We start from the raw sequence: 21,059 nt of genomic DNA, 5'->3' as shown, positions 1-21,059 counted from the left end.
TGTCTCACTTAGTGCTTCTTCTCATCTCAGTTCCTCTCTCTCCGCCCCAGCCAACCACATATTTATTCGGGTGCATGCTGCAAGCCTCTCTCTCTCTGCTATTTTTGTTTTAGCTCCCGTCTTTCCTGTACCTCTTTTCCTCTTTTAGCCTCCCCTCCATCACTGTATCTTTTCCCCCCTCCATACATTCTCTCACCCCTTTCTTTCCAACCCTATCAGGACCTTAAGGATGGGGGCGCCTCCTTTCCCTAGATCTATCTACGGTCAGCTTCCAGTCTCACGGAATCAAGTTGTAGAGGAAATGAGTAACTTTTTTTAGCCTGTAAATTAATCTAACTCTTCTTGCCCAGTTCCCTTTTAAGGGATGAGCTGAGTCAGGACTGAGAGGGTTTGGTTTTCCCCGTCTTTTAGAGAGACCATTTAGGGTTTTCACTTCATCTCTTGCCTTTATTCAAGGGCTGTTTGTTCCCAGAGGCAGAGGGCAGCCTCACCTCATACCTCTGACACAGACCATGAAAGCCCTGAAGAGAAGCGAGAGGACATGCGACCATGGGGTTGGCTGTCCCTCCCATTCCTCCTATAATCAGCATCGTCTGTCTTCCTGTGCCCAGCACCCAAATTGTCATCATTTTCTGGTGAAGTGTCTGGTCGTTTTCAGAAGCAATTTCAGGAGAGGATATAACGGCTGCTCCCTCCTCCACTCTGTCTCCCTGATCACCCTTGTGCATTGCAGACACAGGGTGGAGGGAAAGGAGGGAGCCTGGAGGAGTTAAGGGTCCTTGATGCCCAGCCCAGACATCTCTTTACTCCAGCCACAGTGGACCCCAAATCTGAGGATTAATGAATAAAGTGGAAAGCAGATGGCCTTTTTCCCGCTTCTGTCTTGGTCCCCCTCTCCCCCCATCTCTTTCTTGTCACCCTTTTCTTCTTCTTTCTTTCATGGAGAGATTGGGCCTTCTGTAGGGTAGAGAGAGATGAATTGCTGAGTCACCTCTAAAATCCTCACTGCTCTCTCTTTACTTGTTACTTCTCAGGCATCTCTATCTCATATCTCATCTATATAACTCAGGGGTTCTTAATTTGGAGCCATGGACCCCCTTGGGATCTGTGGATAGATTTCAGGGAGTCGAGGAACTTATATAGGGAAAAATAATTGCATCTTTATTTTAATAGAATTCATTATTCTATTAAATAGAATTTGTTTTGGTAATCCTATTTGTTTTGTGCACAATGATAATAGCCAGCGTTTATATAGAGTTTGCAAAATGCTTTACCAGTATTATCTCATTTTATCTTCACAACAACCCTAGGGAAAGGTAGGGACTGTTATCCTTCATTTTACAGATGAGGAAATGGAGCCTAAGAGAAGGTAAGTGACTTGCCCAGGGTCAAACAGCTAAAGGTATCTGAGATTGGATTTGAACTCAGGTCTTCCTCTGCCTCTATGCCCAGCCTCTTTATTCACTGATCCACCTAGTTGCATTTAAAGACATTATTCTAAGAAGGGTTCCATTGGTTTTACCCAATTGCCAAAGGGTTCCATGAGACAAAAAGGATCAAAGACTGCCATAGAAATTGGTCCCATACAATCTCCCCATCTTCTATCTAATATTTCACAGAATCCTGTAGCTGGAAGGAACCTTAGAGTTCTGTAGTTCAATGCTTACTTAAACTGAGTTATTTTCTATAACACCTGGCCTCTGCTTGTAGATCTCTAGCAATGGGAAATCCAGGTGCCTAACTCCTGAGACCGTTCAATTTCTGAAAAGTGAATAATTTTGAAAATTTCTCTTATATATCAATTGAAATCTGCCTCACTGCAGAGAGAAGAGAAAATCTATAAGAGGGTCCTAGTCCCCAAAATTCCTTCCACTTTCATGCTTACCATAAACTAGCCTCATCACTCCAGTTTTGGGATCTTTTTCCTTCCCTGAAATGAAATTCCTCCTCATTCCTTACCTCAGAATCGATAACTCCTTTCAAAGCTCAGCTCAAACACCACTATCTTCATGAGATTCCTTCTGATCCACAGCCCCTCCGCCATTGGCTATCGTGACTCCCTTCAAAGTATGTTGTATTTGCTTACATGTGTTTGTGTTGTTTCCTTTGATAGAATATAAGCTCTCTGAGGACAGGGACTGCTTCTTTCTTAGTTTTTCATCCCCAGCACCTGGCACAGTGCCTGGTACATATTAGGTAGGTTCTTAATAAATGCTTATTGATTGCTTGGTCAATCTCAAACCCCATCCTTTTGCACCTCTGATCCCACTGAGAGACATTTCTTAAAGGTAGGATCTTCCCTTTAGAAAAGAATATAGCTCAGTTTTTCCCCAATTTTTTTAGGAATCCATTTTGAGCTACTAGCTTTCAATTTCCCACAGACACATTTTCTGTCCTCAATCATTCAGGAATTCATCAAAGAAACTATTTTCAAAGTCTTAGCTTATTTCAGTTAGCAACAATATTTATTGTATTATACAATATTTATTGTATTTATATAGCATTTTAAGGTCTATAAAGTGCTTTCTTTGCAATAATCTTTAAAGATAAGCCTCAAAATTATTATAGTAAATAGTGCAAAAAATGTGGAGTCAGAGGACCTGTGTTCAAATCCTGGAGTCTGCCACTACCTTGAGCAAGTTATTTAACTTCTCTGGGCCTCAGTTTCCTCATCCGTGAAATGAGGAAAGTAAAGTAAATGACTCCTAAAATCCCTTCCAGTTTTAAATCTATGAGTTTATAATTCTCATTTTACAGATGAGGAAACCAAGGCTCAGAAACATTAAGTGACTTGCCAAAGATTATACAAGTAAGCCAGGATTTGAGCCTACATCTTTCCTGACACCAAGTCCAGAATATTGTCACCATGCCGCATCTTACAGCGTCCTCCAGCTTGTACAAATGAGCCCCTAGGAAGGAGTCGAGTGGGGGAAGAAAAAGGTTGTGTTAAAATTTTCAGATAAGGGTTAGGTATTCAAGATATATACACAATTACAATATACACACACACATATACACATACGTATACATATTTGATATCAAGGCATATAAACAATTGACAGATACATATGAATGTGTGTGGTTATGTGTCTGTCAATTATTTATATGCTCTATATATCAAATATATATTTCTAGGTATGTGTGGATATATATTTGCTAATTGCTTCTATACCTTGGATAACGTGTATGTGTTTGTGTATGTCTGTACGCGTATCACCAAAAACCATTCCCCAATCAATAAGTGGCCAATGGGTATGGACAGGGTTCTCAAAAGAAGAATTGCAAACTATTCATGAAACATATGAAAGAATGCTCCAAATCACCAATAAAAAGAGAAATACAAATCAAAACAATTCTGAATTTTTACCTTATTCCCTAAAAATTGGCAAATATGACAAAAAATGGGAAGAGTCTATGTTGGTAGCGTTGTAGGAAGATAAACACGCTGATGTATTGTTGGTGAAGCTGTGAATCAGTAAAAACAAAATTTTGTTTTTGAAAACAAATGGAAATTATTCAAATAAAAGGAGCCCATGGTCTCAGTGATTCCACTACCGGGCCTATACCCCAACGGGGCTGTTGGTGAGAAGAAAGTCCCTATATACATCAAAATTCTTGTAGTAATACTTTTGTTTTTTATAATAGCAAAGAACTGGGAACAAAGCAGACTCCCACTGATTGGGGAATGGCTAAAAAACTGAGACATGAGTGAAATACATATCATTGGGCTGTAAAAAATGACAAATATGATGAATATGGAGAAATATGTAAACATATTTATGAACCAAAGCAGGGTAAAGTAAGTGGAACCAAGGAAATGATGTATAAATGACTATAACCATATAAACAGAAAAGACAATCACACACACAAGAATAAACGGTACAAAATCACAAAGATCAAGCGCGACTCAAAACAAGAGATATTAGAATATACCCACATTTTGCAGAAGTGGGAAGCTTTCGATTATGTTACATTACACATATTTTTATACTTTTTAAATATGCCTATCAATTTTGCCAATTTTTTCTCTCTTTTTTATTTTTAAAAATGGTATTTATTTTATGGAATGGCTCTGTGAGGGTGGGGTAGGGAGTACTGGGGTAAATTTTGGGGAAAAAAACATCAAGAAAGACATTTTGTTAAAAAAAAAAAAGACCAATAAAAGTTCATTTTAAAAAATCATCCTTTAGACTCAATCCTTTGTGCCATATGATGTCAGCCTTTTTATTCTTAAATTCCTAGAAGTGGCTGTCCTGTAGCCTATGAGATTTGGGGCTCCAAGAAATACAAGGGGCAGCAGCTGGGAACATCTCAGGCTTCCTAGGTCCTTGACTAGCTCAGGGCCACATTTCTCCATCACTGTGCTATGGTTTCACTGGCCTGGATGACATTTCCATCTGCTCCCCACGCACTCTGCCCTGCCTGCTACCTCCCTCTTGGCCTTTCAGAACCAGGGCCACAGTTTCCGTTCTCAACTTCATAACTTGGCTTGGAGTGGACATTGCAATCCTCCAAAGTCAGCCTCCCCAGCTGCTCCCTCAAGGACAGAGCCATCATGTCAAATAGAGGGGGAAGTATACAGGAGAGCATATGTGGGCGGACACATGTGTGACAGGGGCAGATCATCAGCCACATACTTATGTACAGAGTTAAGTCCTGCCTTCCTTCCTCCCCACCCCACACCCTCAACTCCAAGCTCCAGAGGAGTAATTAAGTCACCCTTTCTGATCTCAGTCAGCATTGCTCCTGGCAACCCTTTCTTTCAACCCCCACCCCGATTTCCCAAAGAAAAGGAGGGTGAGGAAGAGAGAAGGGTGCAGGTTGGCTCAGGAGACCTGCTAGGGTCTCTGGTATTCTACTATATCAGCAAAACAGGCTGTTATAATAGAAGCTGTGCTGTGCACTTGGAAATGAATAAGTGCCATCTGATGATCTGAGCCTCTTTTGCATGTTTAGCCAAAATGCATACCTAAGCCCCTGCTTTTTTCCTTCAGGTGCTGCCTCTGTCTCTCTCCTCCCAGAGCACACTTTCACGCCCCCCCCCCCCCCGCCAACCTCCCCACGCCTGGTTCTTCTTTCCTTCTCCACCTTAGCTCAGCATCAGCCCTTTCAAGTCCTTGTGAATCCAGCAGATCAAGGAGCTACTAGTTTCCCCTGCCATCTCCTTGCTTACCTCCCTCCAGGCCCCCCACCCCCAGGAGCATAGGGAACCTTATCAAAGGACATTATTTATATCAGACCTTTAGCCAAAGCTCTCCGACAGAGAGAGGAAGAAGGGAAAAAGAAAGCAGGGATGAGAGAGCCACAAGCAGGACCTAAGAGGTCTTTGCTACCAAATCTGAACTGCCTCTATCCACCTCAAGCTCTCTTGCCCCCAAAGTGCCATTGAAGGAGGAGCTAATTACCAAATGAGAAACATCAATTAAAACTTCTTTGCTTTTCTTTTTTTTGTTACATTTTTAATTCCAAGTTGTCTTTCTCACTCCCTCCCAACCTTGCATTAGAGAACGCCAATATTTTATATATCTGTGTAGATGTATATAAATAGATATATATGTGTATGTGTATATATGTGTGTATGTATATATGTGCGTATGTATATACATACGCACATATATGTGGAATCATACAATATATACTTCCATATATCAGTCCTTTCTCTGGCAGTGGATAGCATTTTCCTAATAAATCTTTACTCAGACTAACTTAATCATTCATAGATACTCTTTGAACTACATTGCCATTACTGTATACAACGTTGACTTGACCCTGCTCATTTCACTCTTCATCATTTCATATGTCTTTCCACATTTTTCTAAAACCAACCTGCTCATCATTTCTCACAGCACAGCAATACTCCATCACAATTCTATACCACAACTTTTTCAGCCATTCCCCAATTAATGGGCATCCCCTTAATTTCCATTTCTTTGCTACCACAAAGAGAGCTGCTGTGAATATTTTATAACATATAGGGTTTTTTTTTTCCTTTTTAGCCACTCACCTTGGGAATCAGACCTAATAGTGGTATTGCCGGGTCAAAGAGTGTCACACAATTTTATAATTCTTTGAGCATAACTCCAGATTAATCTCCAAAATGGTTGGATCAGTTCACAGTTCTGCCAACAATGTATTAGTGCTCCAATTTTTCCACATGGCTCCCACATTTGTCACTATCCCCTTCTATCATTTTAGCCACTCTGATAAATGTGAGATATCTCAAAGTTGTTTTCATTTTCATTTCTCTAATCAATAATGATTTAGAGTATTTTTTCATATGTCTATATATAGCTTTCATTTCTTCTTTGAAAAACTGCCTGTTCGTATCTTTTGACCATTTGTCATTGGAGAATGATTCATATTCTTATCATTTGAGTCAGTTCTCTATGTATTTGAGATATGAGACCTTTCTCTGAGAAATTGTCTATAAAATTTCCCCCTAATTTTCTGCTTTCCTTCTAATCTTGGCTATGTTGGTTTTCTTTGTATAAAACCATTTTAAATCTTTCATCAAAATTACCCATCTTGCATCCCATAATGCTCTCTATTTCTTGTTTATCCATAAATTCTTCTATTTATAAACCCGAGAGAAAATATGTTCCATTTTCTTCTAATTTACTTTATGTCTAAGTTATATATCCATTTTGGTCATATTGATAAATGGTGTAAGATATTGGTGTATACCTCATTTCCACCAGATTGCTTTCTAGCTTTCCCAGCAATTTTTTTTATTAATTAATTTATTTGTTTCAGTTTTCAACAATCATTTCCATAAGTTTTAAATTTTCTCTCTTTCCCTCCCCCCACCCTCCTCGAGACAGCATGCAATCTTATCTAGGTTCTACACATACATTCTTATTAAACACGTTTTCACATTAGTCGTGTTGCATTGAAAAATTAAAATGAATGGGAGAAACCATGAAAAAAACAAACCAAAATAAAACATAACACAAGAGAAAATAGTCTGCTTCATTCTGCGTTCCAATTCCATAGTTCTTTCTCTGGATGTGGAAGGCATTTTGCATCAAGAGTCCTTAGGGAATGTTTTAGGTCCTTGCATTGTCCCAGCAATTTTTTACCAGATAGCCTGCTTTTAACCCCCAAACTTAGATCTTTATGTTTATCAAACACCAGGTTATTATAGTCATTTACTACTGTGTATTGTATTTACTGCTATATACTCTATCCCACTGATCCACCATTCTATATCTTATCCAGTACCAAACAGTTTTGATTTTTTAAAATCAAATTTTATTTTAAAAAGTTACCAAGCATTTATTTTCTCACCTATCCAGATCGCCCTCCACTGAGGGGTGGGGGAAACCCTTTAACAAATAGAACATGGATTTTTTAAACATTGCCTTAGCTTTGCACTCTGAAGTGAATCAATAATCCATTGGTCTATTTGGCATTTTATTTGTATGAACAACCTACACTGCCCTTCTCTCAGTGCCTACCTTCCTCCTCCCTACTCCTCCTCTAAGTACTCAAGAATCTTTATGCCTCTCCCTTCATGTTTTTCTCACCAGCCCCATTCCTTTTCCTTCAGGGTGCACCCAGTTCAGTAATTAGCTGAGCTTTTAAGGGGGCTTCATTAGACTTGTGCATAATTAAGGGGTCTAGGGAACCAGCTGCTGCCCACACTCTGGTCCAGGGGTTCTTAACCCTTTTGGTGTCATAGACTCTTTGGCAGTCTTGTGAAGCCTACAGATTCCCTTCTCCAAAAAAAAAAAAAAGTGTGTTTTTTTTAAAATTCGTAATTGAAGTAAATGCTATTCAGTAAGATTTTTAGTGAAAATAAAGATAGAAGTTCATTGAAATCTATCTGTGGACCCCTTGGGTATCCTCAGACACCAGTTTAAGAACCTCTGCTTTAGGCAGATGCAACTTCTCTCTATGAAGTCGGAGTTGATAATTCCAAAAGACAAAAGATTGGAGAGGGACTCTTAGGATAAGAGAGACCTAAGGATAAGACCAGAGAGCTGAGCTCCATCTCCATCTCTTGCTTCCTTTCAGTTCCATGGGAGAAGGGCAGAGGAGATGGTTACTCCAGCTGAGTTACTCTCAAGCATCTGGCTGAAACTTGATAGTCACTAATATTTTCTATCTTTCTCTGTGTCTCTTTCTCTCATTTCTCTCTGTCGGTCTCTCCCTTTCTCTGTGGGGGTGTGTGTGTGTCTCTGTCTCCATCACTCTGTTGCTCCTTTCTCTTTCTCTCCCTCCTCTCTTGCTTGTCTCTCCTTCCTCTCTCTCTCTCCCTCATTCTCCACCCTCCCTCTTCCTCTCCCTCTCTCCTGGGGCTTTGAGAGGGGTAAATGAAGCAGAATAAGCTCCTCCTAACAGTAGGGGTACAGAACATGAAGATGACAGAACTTCAGGGAAGCAGATTAGACAGGGGTAAAAAGCCCTGAAACAAGGGGAAAAAACTAAGCACAGCAATTAAGAGATCAATCCTGAGACATGGTGGGGGTGGTAGGGACAGACTGGGAGTCATGTTCTTTTATTGTCTATCTTTAGTGAGATTGCAGCAGGAGGGATAAAGGTTAGACTACAGCAAGAACTTTTCTAGAGTCAGGAACATCCATGGGAAGGGACAGGAAACCCAGGAGATCTCCCTGTCCCCAAAAGACCCTTGAATAATGAAATGGGACAAGGTGAATGGATTTCTGGATTTGGAAGCAGGCTCAGAGATGGATTAATCATAGGATCATACATTCAGAGCTGGAAGGGACATCAGAATGCCTCTAGACCCACTCCCTCATTTTACAGGAAACTCAGGCCAGAGGCATTGATTTGAATTTTCATGCTAGACTCATCTGGCTGGCTCATAGCATAGGCATTTGTATAGGGAGATATTTTGGAGAAGGAAGGAAAAAAACCATGAAATCCATCCCTTTATCTGGTCCTGGAAGCTTTCCTCATCTCCATCATTCCTGATCTGATCCTGGATCCCAGATTAGAAGCTGTGGGGGTATAGCAAAGAATAGGTCAGTCCTGGAGCCCGAAGAGTGACAACATTTTCAAACGTGTCCCAGTGTAATACAGGATATTTGTGCAAGGGGCCAGAGTAGGCTCTGACTGTGTATTCCACAGAGACATTTCAGGGGAACCCGAATGAGAGTTTTTCAGACTGGCCAGCCCAGTTAATGGATAAAGGGGAAGGGGTGAGGGTCTGCTTGAGGAGAACAGAGAGGAGGCTGGGGAATTATGGAGAGAGGAGATCATCTACGAGATTCTGTGGAGATAAGGACAAAGATAAAGGGACTGACTGCATTTGTACTTATTGACATACCATGAGTATATTCTACATCAAACCACTTACAAATAAATAAATACTTATTTTCTAAGTGCCTTTTTCAGGCACTATTGGGAAGGTAGCATTAGCACTAGGCTGGGTATCTGGTTTTTTGTGTTCTCAGGGTTTCTGCTGCAATGTTTTCCTTCCTGCCTCCCCCATCAGCTCCCCAATCTCCCCCCCTCTTCTATCCACCCCAGGATTGGCGGCTCTTGGCCCCTCCCCTCAGTCCCTCCACCCCCCCAGACCCTCCCAAAGTCCTTATCAGGGAGCAGGGACTGAGTCTCTGCCAGATCCAAGATCCCCCCCTCCTTTCAACAGCAGCCACTGAAGCCTCACTGTGGGAAGCTGGAAAGCTGGGAATCCAGACCCTAAGACCCACAGATCCTAAGCCTCCATATCTTACCAGGAGTGAATATCTTACCAGGTAGGTATGATAGGAAAAGGAGGTAAAACAGGTCAGAGGAAAGAAAGTATATGAATATATGTGTGTGAGAGGTGGGCATTGAGACTAAGGAACAGTTTCTACTAATGGTGTCCAGAGTTAAGGGGAAGGGACTCTGGGAGATGGAAGTTGATACTAAAGGCAAGAGACTGGGTGAGTGAGTGTGTGTGTGTGTGTGTGTGTGTGTGTGTGTGTGTGTGTGCGTGTGCGTGCGTTGAGGGGGGAAGGTTCTGATGGAGGGTAGGTCAATGTCAGGAGACTAAAGATTCACCCTCCATTTTCTCCAACTGGAAAGTTTCTCTGTTGGGGAGAACCATTGGCTATTTAGGGTCCTTAGGTGAAGGATGATGGGCAGGGAAGTTAAAGTAAAGAACTCCAGCATCTGCACTGAGTCCTCCTTCCTTCTCTCCGCTTTCCTACCATGGAATCCTGGGCTGTGGTGAGGAGAAGACTCACACATTCTCTTTAGTACATGACACATGATCACCCATGTTGCCTCTGTGCTTAGTGTCTGTCATATATGGACTTGGGATGTGCTCTGACTGGGGATCATGAAAGGGCTCTCCTCTTCCTTATCCCATGTTCAAGGCTTACCCCCTTTGCCTCCTAGGCACCATGAGAGCTGCTCTGCTGCTCATGGCTATTCTGGTCCTTGGTGTCGAAAGGAGCTGCCAAGCCGTCTGTGAGGAGTCTCAGGAACAAGGGACACTTGGTGGGGGCCACAGCAAGGTAAGACTTTACTCCCTTTACCTTCTTCACGGGGCCAGATTTTCCCTTAGGAAGGGAAGGGGTGTGTGTGTGTGTGTGTGTGTGTGTGTGTGTGTGTGTGTGTGTGTGTGTGTGTGTGTGTGTGTGTGTGTGTGTGTGTATGTGTTGAATTGGACATATGTATAGCTCTCTTTGTGTCTCTGTGTATTTGTGTAGGTGTTTGTGTGTGTGTGCAAGAAAGTACAGCTCTATCACTGTATCTGAATCTTGCTTAATAAGAACTTAATAGCCATTGCTCAAAAGTATTTGTTGATTGATTGATATTGATTGAATGGTGCTATTGTGGAGTGGGGTGGGGTGGAGTGAGCTAGGGATCAGGAGAGATTCCCTTCTGGTTCTTTCTTGTTGCCTGGTCCCTGGTCAGATGATCAAAGCCTTGGTAAAACACCAGAACTCTTGCTCCCAAAATAATCAATGATCATTTGAATGCTACTTTGCACGTATCACACATTTAATTATTGAAATGCAAAGAAATTCTTTTACTGTCCCTCTTCCCCTTCTCCCCTCACCCCCAGTATCCATCCCTCCCCTCCTCCCACCTTAGGAACCTAGCATCTTTCTTCTTCTCCCAGTGAGCCCTCCCCAACACTCCAACATAGAAAAACAACAGGTTGGCCTCTGGTTTCCAAAGTTCCTCCTGGGAAGAGGATGGGAACTGGTTGGGGAGTGGGGAGGAGGGAGAAGATGAGTCTTTTCAGAGTTTTGAAATTACAGCGATTACATCGGCACAAATGCTTTTAAGATGATTACAGGTGGGATTTATTACAAATTCTGAATGTGTGAGAAATCTCTAGCCCAAGTCTGCTTAGCATCTCATTATAGAAGGTGAAAAGACTATTTGAATAATTTGGGGAAAGTGATCTCCCCGGGAGCTGTGAGCCAGGTATAAAAAGAGATTGATAATTCTAGGTGCCAAATTGGCTGAGTAGCCACACCAGTTTGTGGCAATGGGAGCAGGAGGCTGGGATTACCTTTCCCAGATATATGAGATCACAGGCAGAACTTTAGTCTGATATGGTTAGGATTTCTATCTTTTCTCTCTTGCTGTGTGACCTAGGGCAGGCAGCCTGTAGGTTGTCTGTTCCTCAGTTTCCCTCTCTTGGACTGCAATAGGACGACAAATCTTTCCACTCTTGCTTCCACAGGGAATCTGGGGTACATATGTATATCTAAATCAATATCTATGTGTGTGTGTGTGTGTGTGTGTGTGAGAGAGAGAGAGAGAGAGAGAGAGAGAGAGAGAGAGAGAGAGAGAGGGAATATGTGTGCTGTAGGGAATGATTGGACTTTAGCAGTTGAGGTTCTACTGGGGATGAGTGGTGTAATTCTCTTCTATTTTGATGATGATTGTCTTTCTGTCAGACACCAAAAGCTGCAACTAAGTGGGTGTGTTCTGTGTGTTCACCACCCTGCAACTCCTGAGGGTATCAAAAAAATAAATTAAAAACCCCATCATGAAAACAATTAGGAATCCCTATTTGGCAGCCCCAAGAGTTGTCCCCTAAGGGAAGGGGTCTTTAAGCTCAACTAACACCCCTGACAAATAAAATCAGAGTATATGAAGTGAGAATACAACAGAAAAAAATGAATCCAAGATAAAGATATATGGGGAGAGATACAGAGGCAGGGAAAAGCAAAAATATGGAGACACAAAGATGGAGGGGGAGTGGGAAGATGGTGAAAGGAAGGGGTATATTTATAGAAGTTTATAGAAACCTATGTTTACAGTTTTCTCCTTACATATTTCAGAGGAGTAGAGGGAAATCAGAGAAGGGCAGGTATATCCCAATACTTTATCTGCATTTATACCCCAAAGTAAAGCCCCATTTTCTCCCAACCCATGACCTAGCCAGCTCAGTTAGGGGAGAGCAGTTCGGATGACGTCAGACCTACTACCTCAGCCTTTTAGGACTGCAGTCTTATCTTTTCCTTTGAGATGTGAAATAATTGAAGCCAAGAGGGGTTAAATCATTTGCCCACAGTTAGGCAGGTGGTACATCTGAGATTCAAACAGGTATTCTGACTAAATTCAATGCTCTTTCCATCTTTACTGTGAACAGGGAGAGGGAAAAGGAACCCATGCCATCTAAAACCCATGGACAGTCACTGCTAATGCTTACCAGAGTGAAGGAGAATCCAGGCATTCCTCATGTAACATGTGGAGTAGTAGCATGAACAAGGAGCAAAGAGAGGGCTTTAATATACCATCCCACTTGAAGCTGGAAAGTCCTTTCATAATAATAATAATTAATAATGATAATAATAGCTAGTATTTATATAGAACATTACGGCTTGCAAAGCATCTTGTCTCATTTGATTCTCACAACAGCCCTGTGGGCTAGGTGGTATTATTGTCTCATTGTACAGATGAGGAAACTGAGGCTGGCAGAGGTTAAGTGACTTGCCCAGAGTCACACAGCCAATAAATGTCTAAGGCAGATTCAAATTCAGGTCCCTCCTGATTCCAGATCCTCCTGTTTTTAACATCCCCCATCACCAAATCCTCAAGCTCACCTGGAACTTCAGTGAATCTCCTATTGGGTCAGGGACATGGGAAAGTATCATTGCTAGCTAGCTAGTCATATCCTACTTCACCAATCTGGCTTCTCTGTCTTCCCTTCTGTATCCCCAGACACAGATAGTGATTGGGAAAGACTGAATGCTCTCAGTCCCCAGAGTGATTCTTTGAATTCTTTATGCTTTTCTTTTCCCAATAATATTCAGTATCTGAAATCAGAAAAAGAATGTAAATTGTAGGAGATCCTGAAATAAAATCTTAGGATATGCCAAGTAGTCCTTGGCAAGAAAGGCTAACTGGGTTAAGGAGAGCTGGGCATGAATGTGAGTTCAAAATGGGGTTATGGTATCATGTAGAAAGCAAGTCTAGAAATTGGGGCATAACCCCCATGGCCAGCTGGGATCTTGGGAGACTTCTAGCTGTCATCACCACTACACTGATTTTCTATATCTGTCTCCACCAGAAGGTCTTGGATCTCTACCAACTCCCTCCATCCCTGCTCCGGAGGCTGTATAACAGCCGATCTCTCTCTCTGGATGGGTTGCTGAGACTGCTGAGCAAGACTAGTGTGGGTAAGACCCCAACCCCCTGGTGAAGGGGTAAAGAGATGGCATGAGATACAAGATCTTGGGTGGGGGGAGGGAACTGGAGAACCGTATCCAGGGACGGGGCCCATGTAAGCCACCCATAGTGAAGTTAAGGTGAGAACGAACTGAGGGGCAGCTTGGTGGGGGCACTGACTGAGAGATTTTGCTTTGTTCTATTTGCTCTTATCTCTTAGTACCATTTCCCCAGGACTCCCTCCTACATCAGCCCATGCTATTCCTTACGTTCATTTTCTTGATTTCATAGATCCTAAGGAGACCATGGATTTCCAGAAACGTAAGTAGTCCTTTCCATTGTTTTCTTCCTTTACCCCACTCTCTCTCCCTCCCCCACTCCCTCCCTGCTGACTACCTGCTCAATGCCCCCATGACTCTCGAACCCTTGTAGGCTATTTGGCAAGACCCATCTCAACTGTAACAAACCAACGGCCTAACTGAACTAGCAGTGCTTTCTCAGCCAGTTCCCTCTTGGATTTGAGGAGTGTAGTTGGCAACATGGACAGATTATCCATCTGCAGTTGCATGTTGCTCAGCAGGCAGCAGGATTGGCATCTGTAAAGGTTCCCAAGCCAAGTGGGCAAGGAGAGGAAGATGTATGGGGGTAGTATGAGGGAGGGAATTTCATGGTTTATCTTTCTTTCTTGAAGAAGACCATGACATCAGAAAGATAATGCCATGACTTGCAAGTCAATTGGATTTAAGTAAGGGAAGGCTGTGTAAAGTCACCAGCCTCACTTTCGCCTCTGGAGTCATGTAGGTCCAGAGGCCAGATATAGATTGGAACAACTGGAGATGGCCCAGGATGAAATGGGAGATCATGGCCTTTTTAAACTAAGGTCTTTCAGAGTTCTCACTTTGACTAACGTAATGTCCATTCAGTGATTAGGGTTGTTTAAGAAGTGAGTCAAAGGATGGTGAAAGGAAGAAAGAAAGAAAGAAAGAAAGAAAGAAAGAAAGAAAGAAAGAAAGAAAGAAAGAAAGAAAGAAAGAAAGAAAGAAAGAAAGAAAGAAAGAAAGAAAGAAAGAAAGAAAGAAAGAAAGAGGGAGGGAGGGAGGAAGGAAGGAAGGAAGGAAGGAAGGAAGGAAGGAAGGAAGGAAGGAAGGAAGGAAGGAAGGAAGGAAGGAAGGAAGGAAGAAATCTGGGAGAGGAAAACCCTCAGGGTTTGTGGCCAAAAGAGAAACAATTGTTATTCACTCTGAGCCAGAGGTGGAAGCCCTCATGTCTTTGAAATAAGGGAGGAGAAATGAGGAAACCAGTAGATAAGACAGAAACAGTCTCAGCTGTTTCAGTTGGCTAGGAGAGGTTTGTCTCCTTTCTTTCACTATCAGTTGGTGTTTCTATCTCTCCTTCTCCAGGTGACATGCATGACTTCTTTGTGGGGCTCATGGGGAAAAGGAATATGCAGTCAGGTAAGTGTGGGGTGGAGTAAAGGCTTAGGGCCTAAGGCGATACGCAAGATAAAACAAAAGTCAATACTCTAAATTAAGAACCAGAGGAAAAGATTGTTTTCCTCGGTGAGGGATTCTGTGGTCCCTCATTCACTCCCCATTCCCTCTCTCAATCAATCAACTTCGACCCTAACCCATATTGAGGCCTCTGGAATAAAGGGAAGACATACTGGTGAGTCATCTCGGCTGTAGTCATGGAATAAGACAGGAAGAGTGGAGACTCTAGTTCTGTTTCTGCCTTGTTGTCTCTCTGAAAAGAGCCCCTGTTCTCCCTGTTTTTAATTTCTAATCCTGACCTCTCAGCTAGTCTCCAGTTTCCATACCATTGCCAATCCTTATCTGATAAGGATGGGGTAATGGTGGGAGTACATGGTGACCAGACTCTTAGAGCCTCTCCTTAAGTTCCTTGTTTGTCCCTTCCTCAGAACCACCTATGGAGGTGAACCAAGAAAACTTCCCTGGTTTTGGTGACCCCAAGTATTCCACCAATTCAGAATGAGGTAAGTCCAGAAAGGACAGAAGGGAAGGCCAGGGTGAGTATGATAAATGAACCCCAACATAGACATATGTAGAATGTGCACCACTTTCCCCTTCTTACTGTTTCTCAAGAAGCCCAATTTGATAAAAAATAATTATGGCTACAATTGGTGCCCACAAAAATGATGCAAGAAGAGATACTATCCCTAAACACAAAATATATTCAGAAGAGACAGAAGAAGACAAGTTAACATGCATAGAAAATATTCATAGAGCACAGCGAACCTTGCACATATCAGTTTGGTTCATTCACCACATTCTGGTTGGTTTGTGCCCTGGGCAAAAGGAGGAAATAAGTAGACTTGGCTTACGTGATTTGTGCCAGAGCCCAAGCTTCAATCTGGAGCACAAAGTAGGGAGCCTTGGTGATTAGGGTTGGTATAGACAGGGACTGAGGCAGAGGCTATGATACTTTTCCCTGGGATTTTTGTCTCATTGACACTTGTTTGGTTTTCCCTCTTTAAAGTCAGAACTTCTCAGATGTCAGGGCACAAAGAATTTATAATCCATATAAAATAAAATAAGATTGTTATCTAAATTATAGGCAACATCTCTAGTTTATAGGAGAAGGTGTCTGCAATTCCCTTTCCTCTTGTGTCTTATAAGAATCATAGGGGTCTAGATCTGAAAAGGGGCATTGAGAGGTCATCTGGTCCAGTCCCCACACTGAGGCTGTACAGAGACCACATTTTTCATATAACCAAATTGGGACACATGGTCTGACAAAGAATATTCCTTTTTTTCAAAGCCTTCTTAAAACTATATTTTTGTTTCTTAAAATTCAGAATAGATGGTCACTGTGGCTATTCTATAACAAAGAATAGATTTGTAAGGAACAGAAAGTGTTACTAAATCTAATGGGACCCAGCTGAAAAGGATATCTAATAGAACCTAGATATGCCTAGCAGGGGTTGGAGAAGGAAGGGGGAGCATCCCTGATGATTCCACTGGCTGACTGTGAGGCTGATGCCAGGCTGACTAAGCTGTCCATCCTGGAACCCTTGGAAGAATAGACTGACAGATTTCTCACTTGGTGAGCTGAGTGTGATAGTCTCCTTGGGGATATGTCTAGTCAAAACACGGAGCTTTTCACCCCAACACCATCTTTCCCCCACATACGAGTGACTCATCTGGTCCTTTTATTTTATTAATTTCCAGGGAGAGAGAGCCAGTGTCTTGATACAGATTTAGGAAGATTCAGAATACCATAATTGTCCAAGAAAACATAGCATGCAAGACATTGCTTAGAGCAAGATTATTTTATTTAGGGGACATATTTCAAATAAGCAGGGCAGTCAGAGAAGATGGAAACAAGTCAGGTCCACTAGTCTGGGTGGAACTGAGCACCCTACTGGGATCCTGGTGTAATGAGGCATCCCACCCAACCAGTAAACTCTGGAGCTAGACTAGGCATTGAAGGAGGACTTGAGGAGCCTGTACCTGGAGACTGTTGCTGATTCATACTAGTTGGGGAGGGGGGAAAGACTCCTTCGGAGTAGCTATTCAAATTTCCCACCCACTGGGAGAGGGGTTTTAGGCAGATACTGTTATTCTGACAGAGCAACTCAAGGGTTTTAAGCTTCCTAGGACTTCTTTGTTTATAGGATAGGGAAGTTACTGGGGTTGTTACAGCTAGGAAGGTGTAGAAGGAGATTGGGAGGAAGAAGAAAATTTGGAAATCCACAAATTACCTTTGAGAGAACTCCATCCCTAACCTCATGGTTCCTATTAGCCATGCTAACAGACCTTAGGGTACCAGACCAGCAACCTATGGACTCACCTTTGAAGTGGTACAGCATATGTATGATTCCCAGTAGATAGGGGAGGCTGGGTCTGGGTCCCCATTTGGTGCTGGGTGAGAGGGCACAAAGAGCCTTAATAACCGTAACTCGTTGATTACATGGTACTTACCGTATCATTTTGCTCTCATTAGATGGGTTATTTCAGTCCTGCCAATGGCTGGGTAATTATACGGGCAGCTATATCGGGATGACATACTTTCCCCCAGTGTAATGCACCAGCCCATAAAGATAATTACAGTGCAATTTTGCCATAGTATTTTATACAAATGGCAGAAATAAGAGCATTGTGGAAACCTACTTTTAATCTGTGCGGGTGAATCCAGGCTCTTTTCAGATCTAGGAACATGATTATGTCCCTCCTCATCACCATCACCATGCCATTATTGTGTGAATGGATCATTCATAACCTGTAAAATGTCAGGCAGAATAGGTTATGAGGTTTGGGGGGGTGGGGAGGAAGGGGGAAGGTACAGGAATAAGATGGAGGTGTCATTCAAAGTCATCATAACTGAATTTAATCAATATATTGTTTTCTTTTAATGGAGGAGGAGGAGTCTAGGGCAGTGGTTCTCAGATTTAATTATTCTCTGGACCACTTGAATACTCTTGAGTCTGAGTGGAACTGGGTTAAACCCCACTTAAAGAGCTTTTGGTTTATTTGGCATATCTATCAACATTCATTGTATTAGAAATTAAAACATCTTAGTATTATTATGAAAACAGTTTTAACCTCACAGACCCTGGCCCATACTTTGTGAACAGCTGGTCTAAGGGAAGGTGGTCCTCTTATTTCCTTCATTTAAGACCATCATCATTCAGGTCTTTATTACTAAAGACTCCTGGGGCAGCTAGGTAGTGCAGTGGATAGAGCACCAGTGCAGGAGTCAGGAGGACCTGAGTTCAAATGTCACCTCAGACACTTGACACTCACTAGCTGTGTGACCTTGGGCAAGTCACTTAATCCCAACTGCCTCATCCTGGGTCATCTCCAGTCATCCTGATGAATATCTGGTCACTGGATTCAGATGGCTTTGGAGGAAAAGTGAGGTTGGTGACCTGCACAGCCCTCCCTCACTCAAAGCAAAGTCAAGTGCAAGTCATGTCATTATTTCTCTGATGGCACAGTCTTCTTCGGCAATGAAGGGCGAACATACACTAAAGAGTCCCAGGAGGAAGCACTAGGAATTGATTGTGTATAGGATCCAGAAACATTCACACAAGTGCACTGGGTAGGGATATGTGGTAGGGTCCCCTTGGTGAATGGACAACTGGCTTATGGAGATGCCATCATAGTCCATCTTATGCAGTATGTATAGGTGCACAAGTATAACCTATGTCAGATTGCTTACCATCTCAGGGAGAGGCTAGAGGAGGAACGGGGGCATAGAATTTAGAATTCAAAACTTTTTTAAAAATTAGTGATAAAAATTGTTTTTACATGTAATTGGGGAAGAACAACATTATATATGTATGTGTATATGTGTGTATATACATACTTCTATGTATATACATATATAATGTATGTGTAGTATATATATGTATATATATGTGTGTGTGTCTATCTGTCTGTCTGTCTGTCTTTCTATCTATAAATATATGTGCATGGGTGGTTATGAGCAACAAAACCACCAGTTCAATGGGAAGATAAAGGAATTGTGTCGGCAGGGGAAATCTAGCTTCTTATTAGCCCATCTTACAGCCTACAGAAAAAAGCAGTGTTAAGACTTTGGCTTTATCTCCTTTTTTCCCCAACAGATTTCTTCAAACTGGCTATTGGAATGGAAGTCAAGAGTCTTGCAACAGACAAAGAAAATGTGCTTTTTTTTTTGCCAGAGTTTTTCATATTGGGACTGCATTTTGGGACTCTGGACTGCATTTTGAAGACATTTTGCCTGCCTCCTCCAATCCCTGAAAAAAAACCTTCAATTCTATTTCCTTACCCATTGCTGTATCACTCTTCTGCTTTGATTACTCCACCCACACATCACCATATAAACCACATAGACAGTAACATCAATCCCATAGGCACTGACTTCAGATGCCAAGCAACTTTCTTCAGTGACAAATTCATAATGTAATCTCTATACTCATCATCAATAAAAGGATTTTTACACGTGACCTAGAGTAGTCTTTCTTGGTTTGGTTTGGTTTTTCATTGACTACTAGTTTATCTCTAAACTTCTAGAGAGTAGAGACATTTCTTATACAGCTTTCTATCCTACGCCGCCCCCTGCCCCCAACCAAAGCACCTCACATAGGGCCTTTCTCAAGGCAACCAGGGCTCAGTAAATACATATTGAATTAGTGCTCTTATTAAGGTATGAATTTGGAAGGAGGTGCCTGAAGCCCAATCACTCTCAGAGGCCTACCTCAGACAAAGACATATGGAGATTCTGAACACCTTATCCCAGCTTCTAGGAGGGGGAAAAACATTTTTGAGATTCTTATTCCCCTTCTCTAAGCTCTTACTTTAAGGAGTCAGGTGTTAAGACCAAGCAGAGGATTGGAGAAAGGCCCTTTTATGTGTGTGTGTGTGGGGGGGGGGGGGGGTGTTGCTGTGTCAAACACTCTAGCATCACAGTGATGCTGGAAAAAAGGAAAATAGACTGCCCCCTCCCCCTCTTAATCCAAAAACCTGGGTGAGGTGGGGGTTAGCTCAATAGATTAAAAAGATGTTAAAATCCTAAGGATATACTCAGTTATCATCCCCTATAGCTCTGGTCTAACAGTTTCTATTATGTAAACTGAACTTTGGTTTAGGGGCAGGGGGCTGAGGAAGGCGGAGGGTGTCTGTTATTAATTCAATGTGTCATACATCTCGGTCCACTAATCCCGAGGGAAATTTCATACCCAAATGACAGGCTGCAGAATTCCCAGTGCTGCCTACCAGCAGCCTAAACCCTGCCACTCAGTGTGGGAGTTTCTCCTAGACCAGGTGTCCAATACCCTCCTCCCCAAGATGAGGCAGAAGCAGAAGCCACAAATGGAAGAGAGACATTTTTTGTGAAGAAATCACTTTCTCTTCTGGATCCTTGGCTCTTAGATCCATAAGGTGGGACCATCACCAGTCACCCTGACCTATATCTTGCCACTGGACTCCGATGACTGGAGGAGAGAGTGGGATTGATGACTTTGCACAGCTTTGTCTCACTTAAATCCAATTCATGTGCAAGTCAAGACCTCACCCTCATGATGTCATTGTTCCTCTTCAAGAATGGGGGACAGGCAACAAGACCCATAAAGCACCCTTAAAAAGATGTGCTTGGAACCTTAAACTCCCCATCACCCACAGGGACAGACTGGGAGGGATCTCGTTTGCTCCAGTCCTCTTTGAACTGCTCCTTATCTAACTGGTGGAATCATCCCCACCAGGCTACACCTACTAGCTATGTGACCCTGGGCAAGTCACTTAACCCCAATGGCCTCCAAAAAAAGTGTATATTCACTTTAACCAAAGAGTAATAATAAAGTTCTGCTTTTAAAAAAGGAAAGAAAGAAAGAAAGAAAGAAAGAAAGAAAGAAAGAAAGAAAGAAAGAAAGAAAGAAAGAAGAAAGGAAGGAAGGAAGGAAAGAGAGAGAAAGAAAGAAGGAAGAAACAAAGAAAAAGAAAGAAAAGAAGGAAGAGCAAGAAAGAAAGAT

The 21,059-nt window shown here is 42.2% G+C and overlaps 1 protein-coding gene across 2 annotated transcripts; it reads left to right on the top strand.

Annotated features, from left to right (window-relative positions):
- Positions 1-9,473: 9,473 nt before the first annotated feature.
- On the top strand, positions 9,474-19,538 carry TAC3 (tachykinin precursor 3). Of its 2 annotated transcripts, none has more exons than XM_072655095.1 (7): positions 9,474-9,723; positions 10,352-10,470; positions 13,491-13,599; positions 13,880-13,909; positions 14,989-15,042; positions 15,507-15,581; positions 19,176-19,538. In XM_072655095.1, exons 2-6 carry the CDS (start codon positions 10,357-10,359, stop codon positions 15,578-15,580), a joined length of 381 nt encoding a protein of 126 aa, XP_072511196.1. In that variant the 5' UTR covers positions 9,474-9,723; positions 10,352-10,356; the 3' UTR covers position 15,581; positions 19,176-19,538. The 2 variants fall into 2 exon arrangements, with proteins under 2 accessions (XP_072511196.1, XP_072511197.1); XM_072655096.1 differs by having other exon boundaries at positions 9,585-9,723; positions 13,494-13,599.
- Positions 19,539-21,059: the final 1,521 nt, after the last annotated feature.

The sequence above is a fragment of the Notamacropus eugenii genome, chromosome 3, assembly GCF_028372415.1.
Source record: "Notamacropus eugenii isolate mMacEug1 chromosome 3, mMacEug1.pri_v2, whole genome shotgun sequence".
NCBI lineage: Eukaryota > Metazoa > Chordata > Mammalia > Diprotodontia > Macropodidae > Notamacropus > Notamacropus eugenii.
Note: the sequence above shows the minus strand (reverse complement) of the source record. Positions and strands in the feature narration are given on the sequence as shown.

Bases quoted from the DNA above. Each gene is read 5' to 3' on its own strand.
- TAC3 (XM_072655095.1), top strand. From the start codon at position 10,357: ATGAGAGCTGCTCTGCTGCTCATGGCTATTCTGGTCCTTGGTGTCGAA. The intron at 10,471-13,490 runs GTAAGACTTTAC...TGTCTCCACCAG, and splicing joins TTGGTGGGGGCCACAGCAAG to AAGGTCTTGGATCTCTACCA. The intron at 13,910-14,988 runs GTAAGTAGTCCT...CTCCTTCTCCAG, and splicing joins GACCATGGATTTCCAGAAAC to GTGACATGCATGACTTCTTT.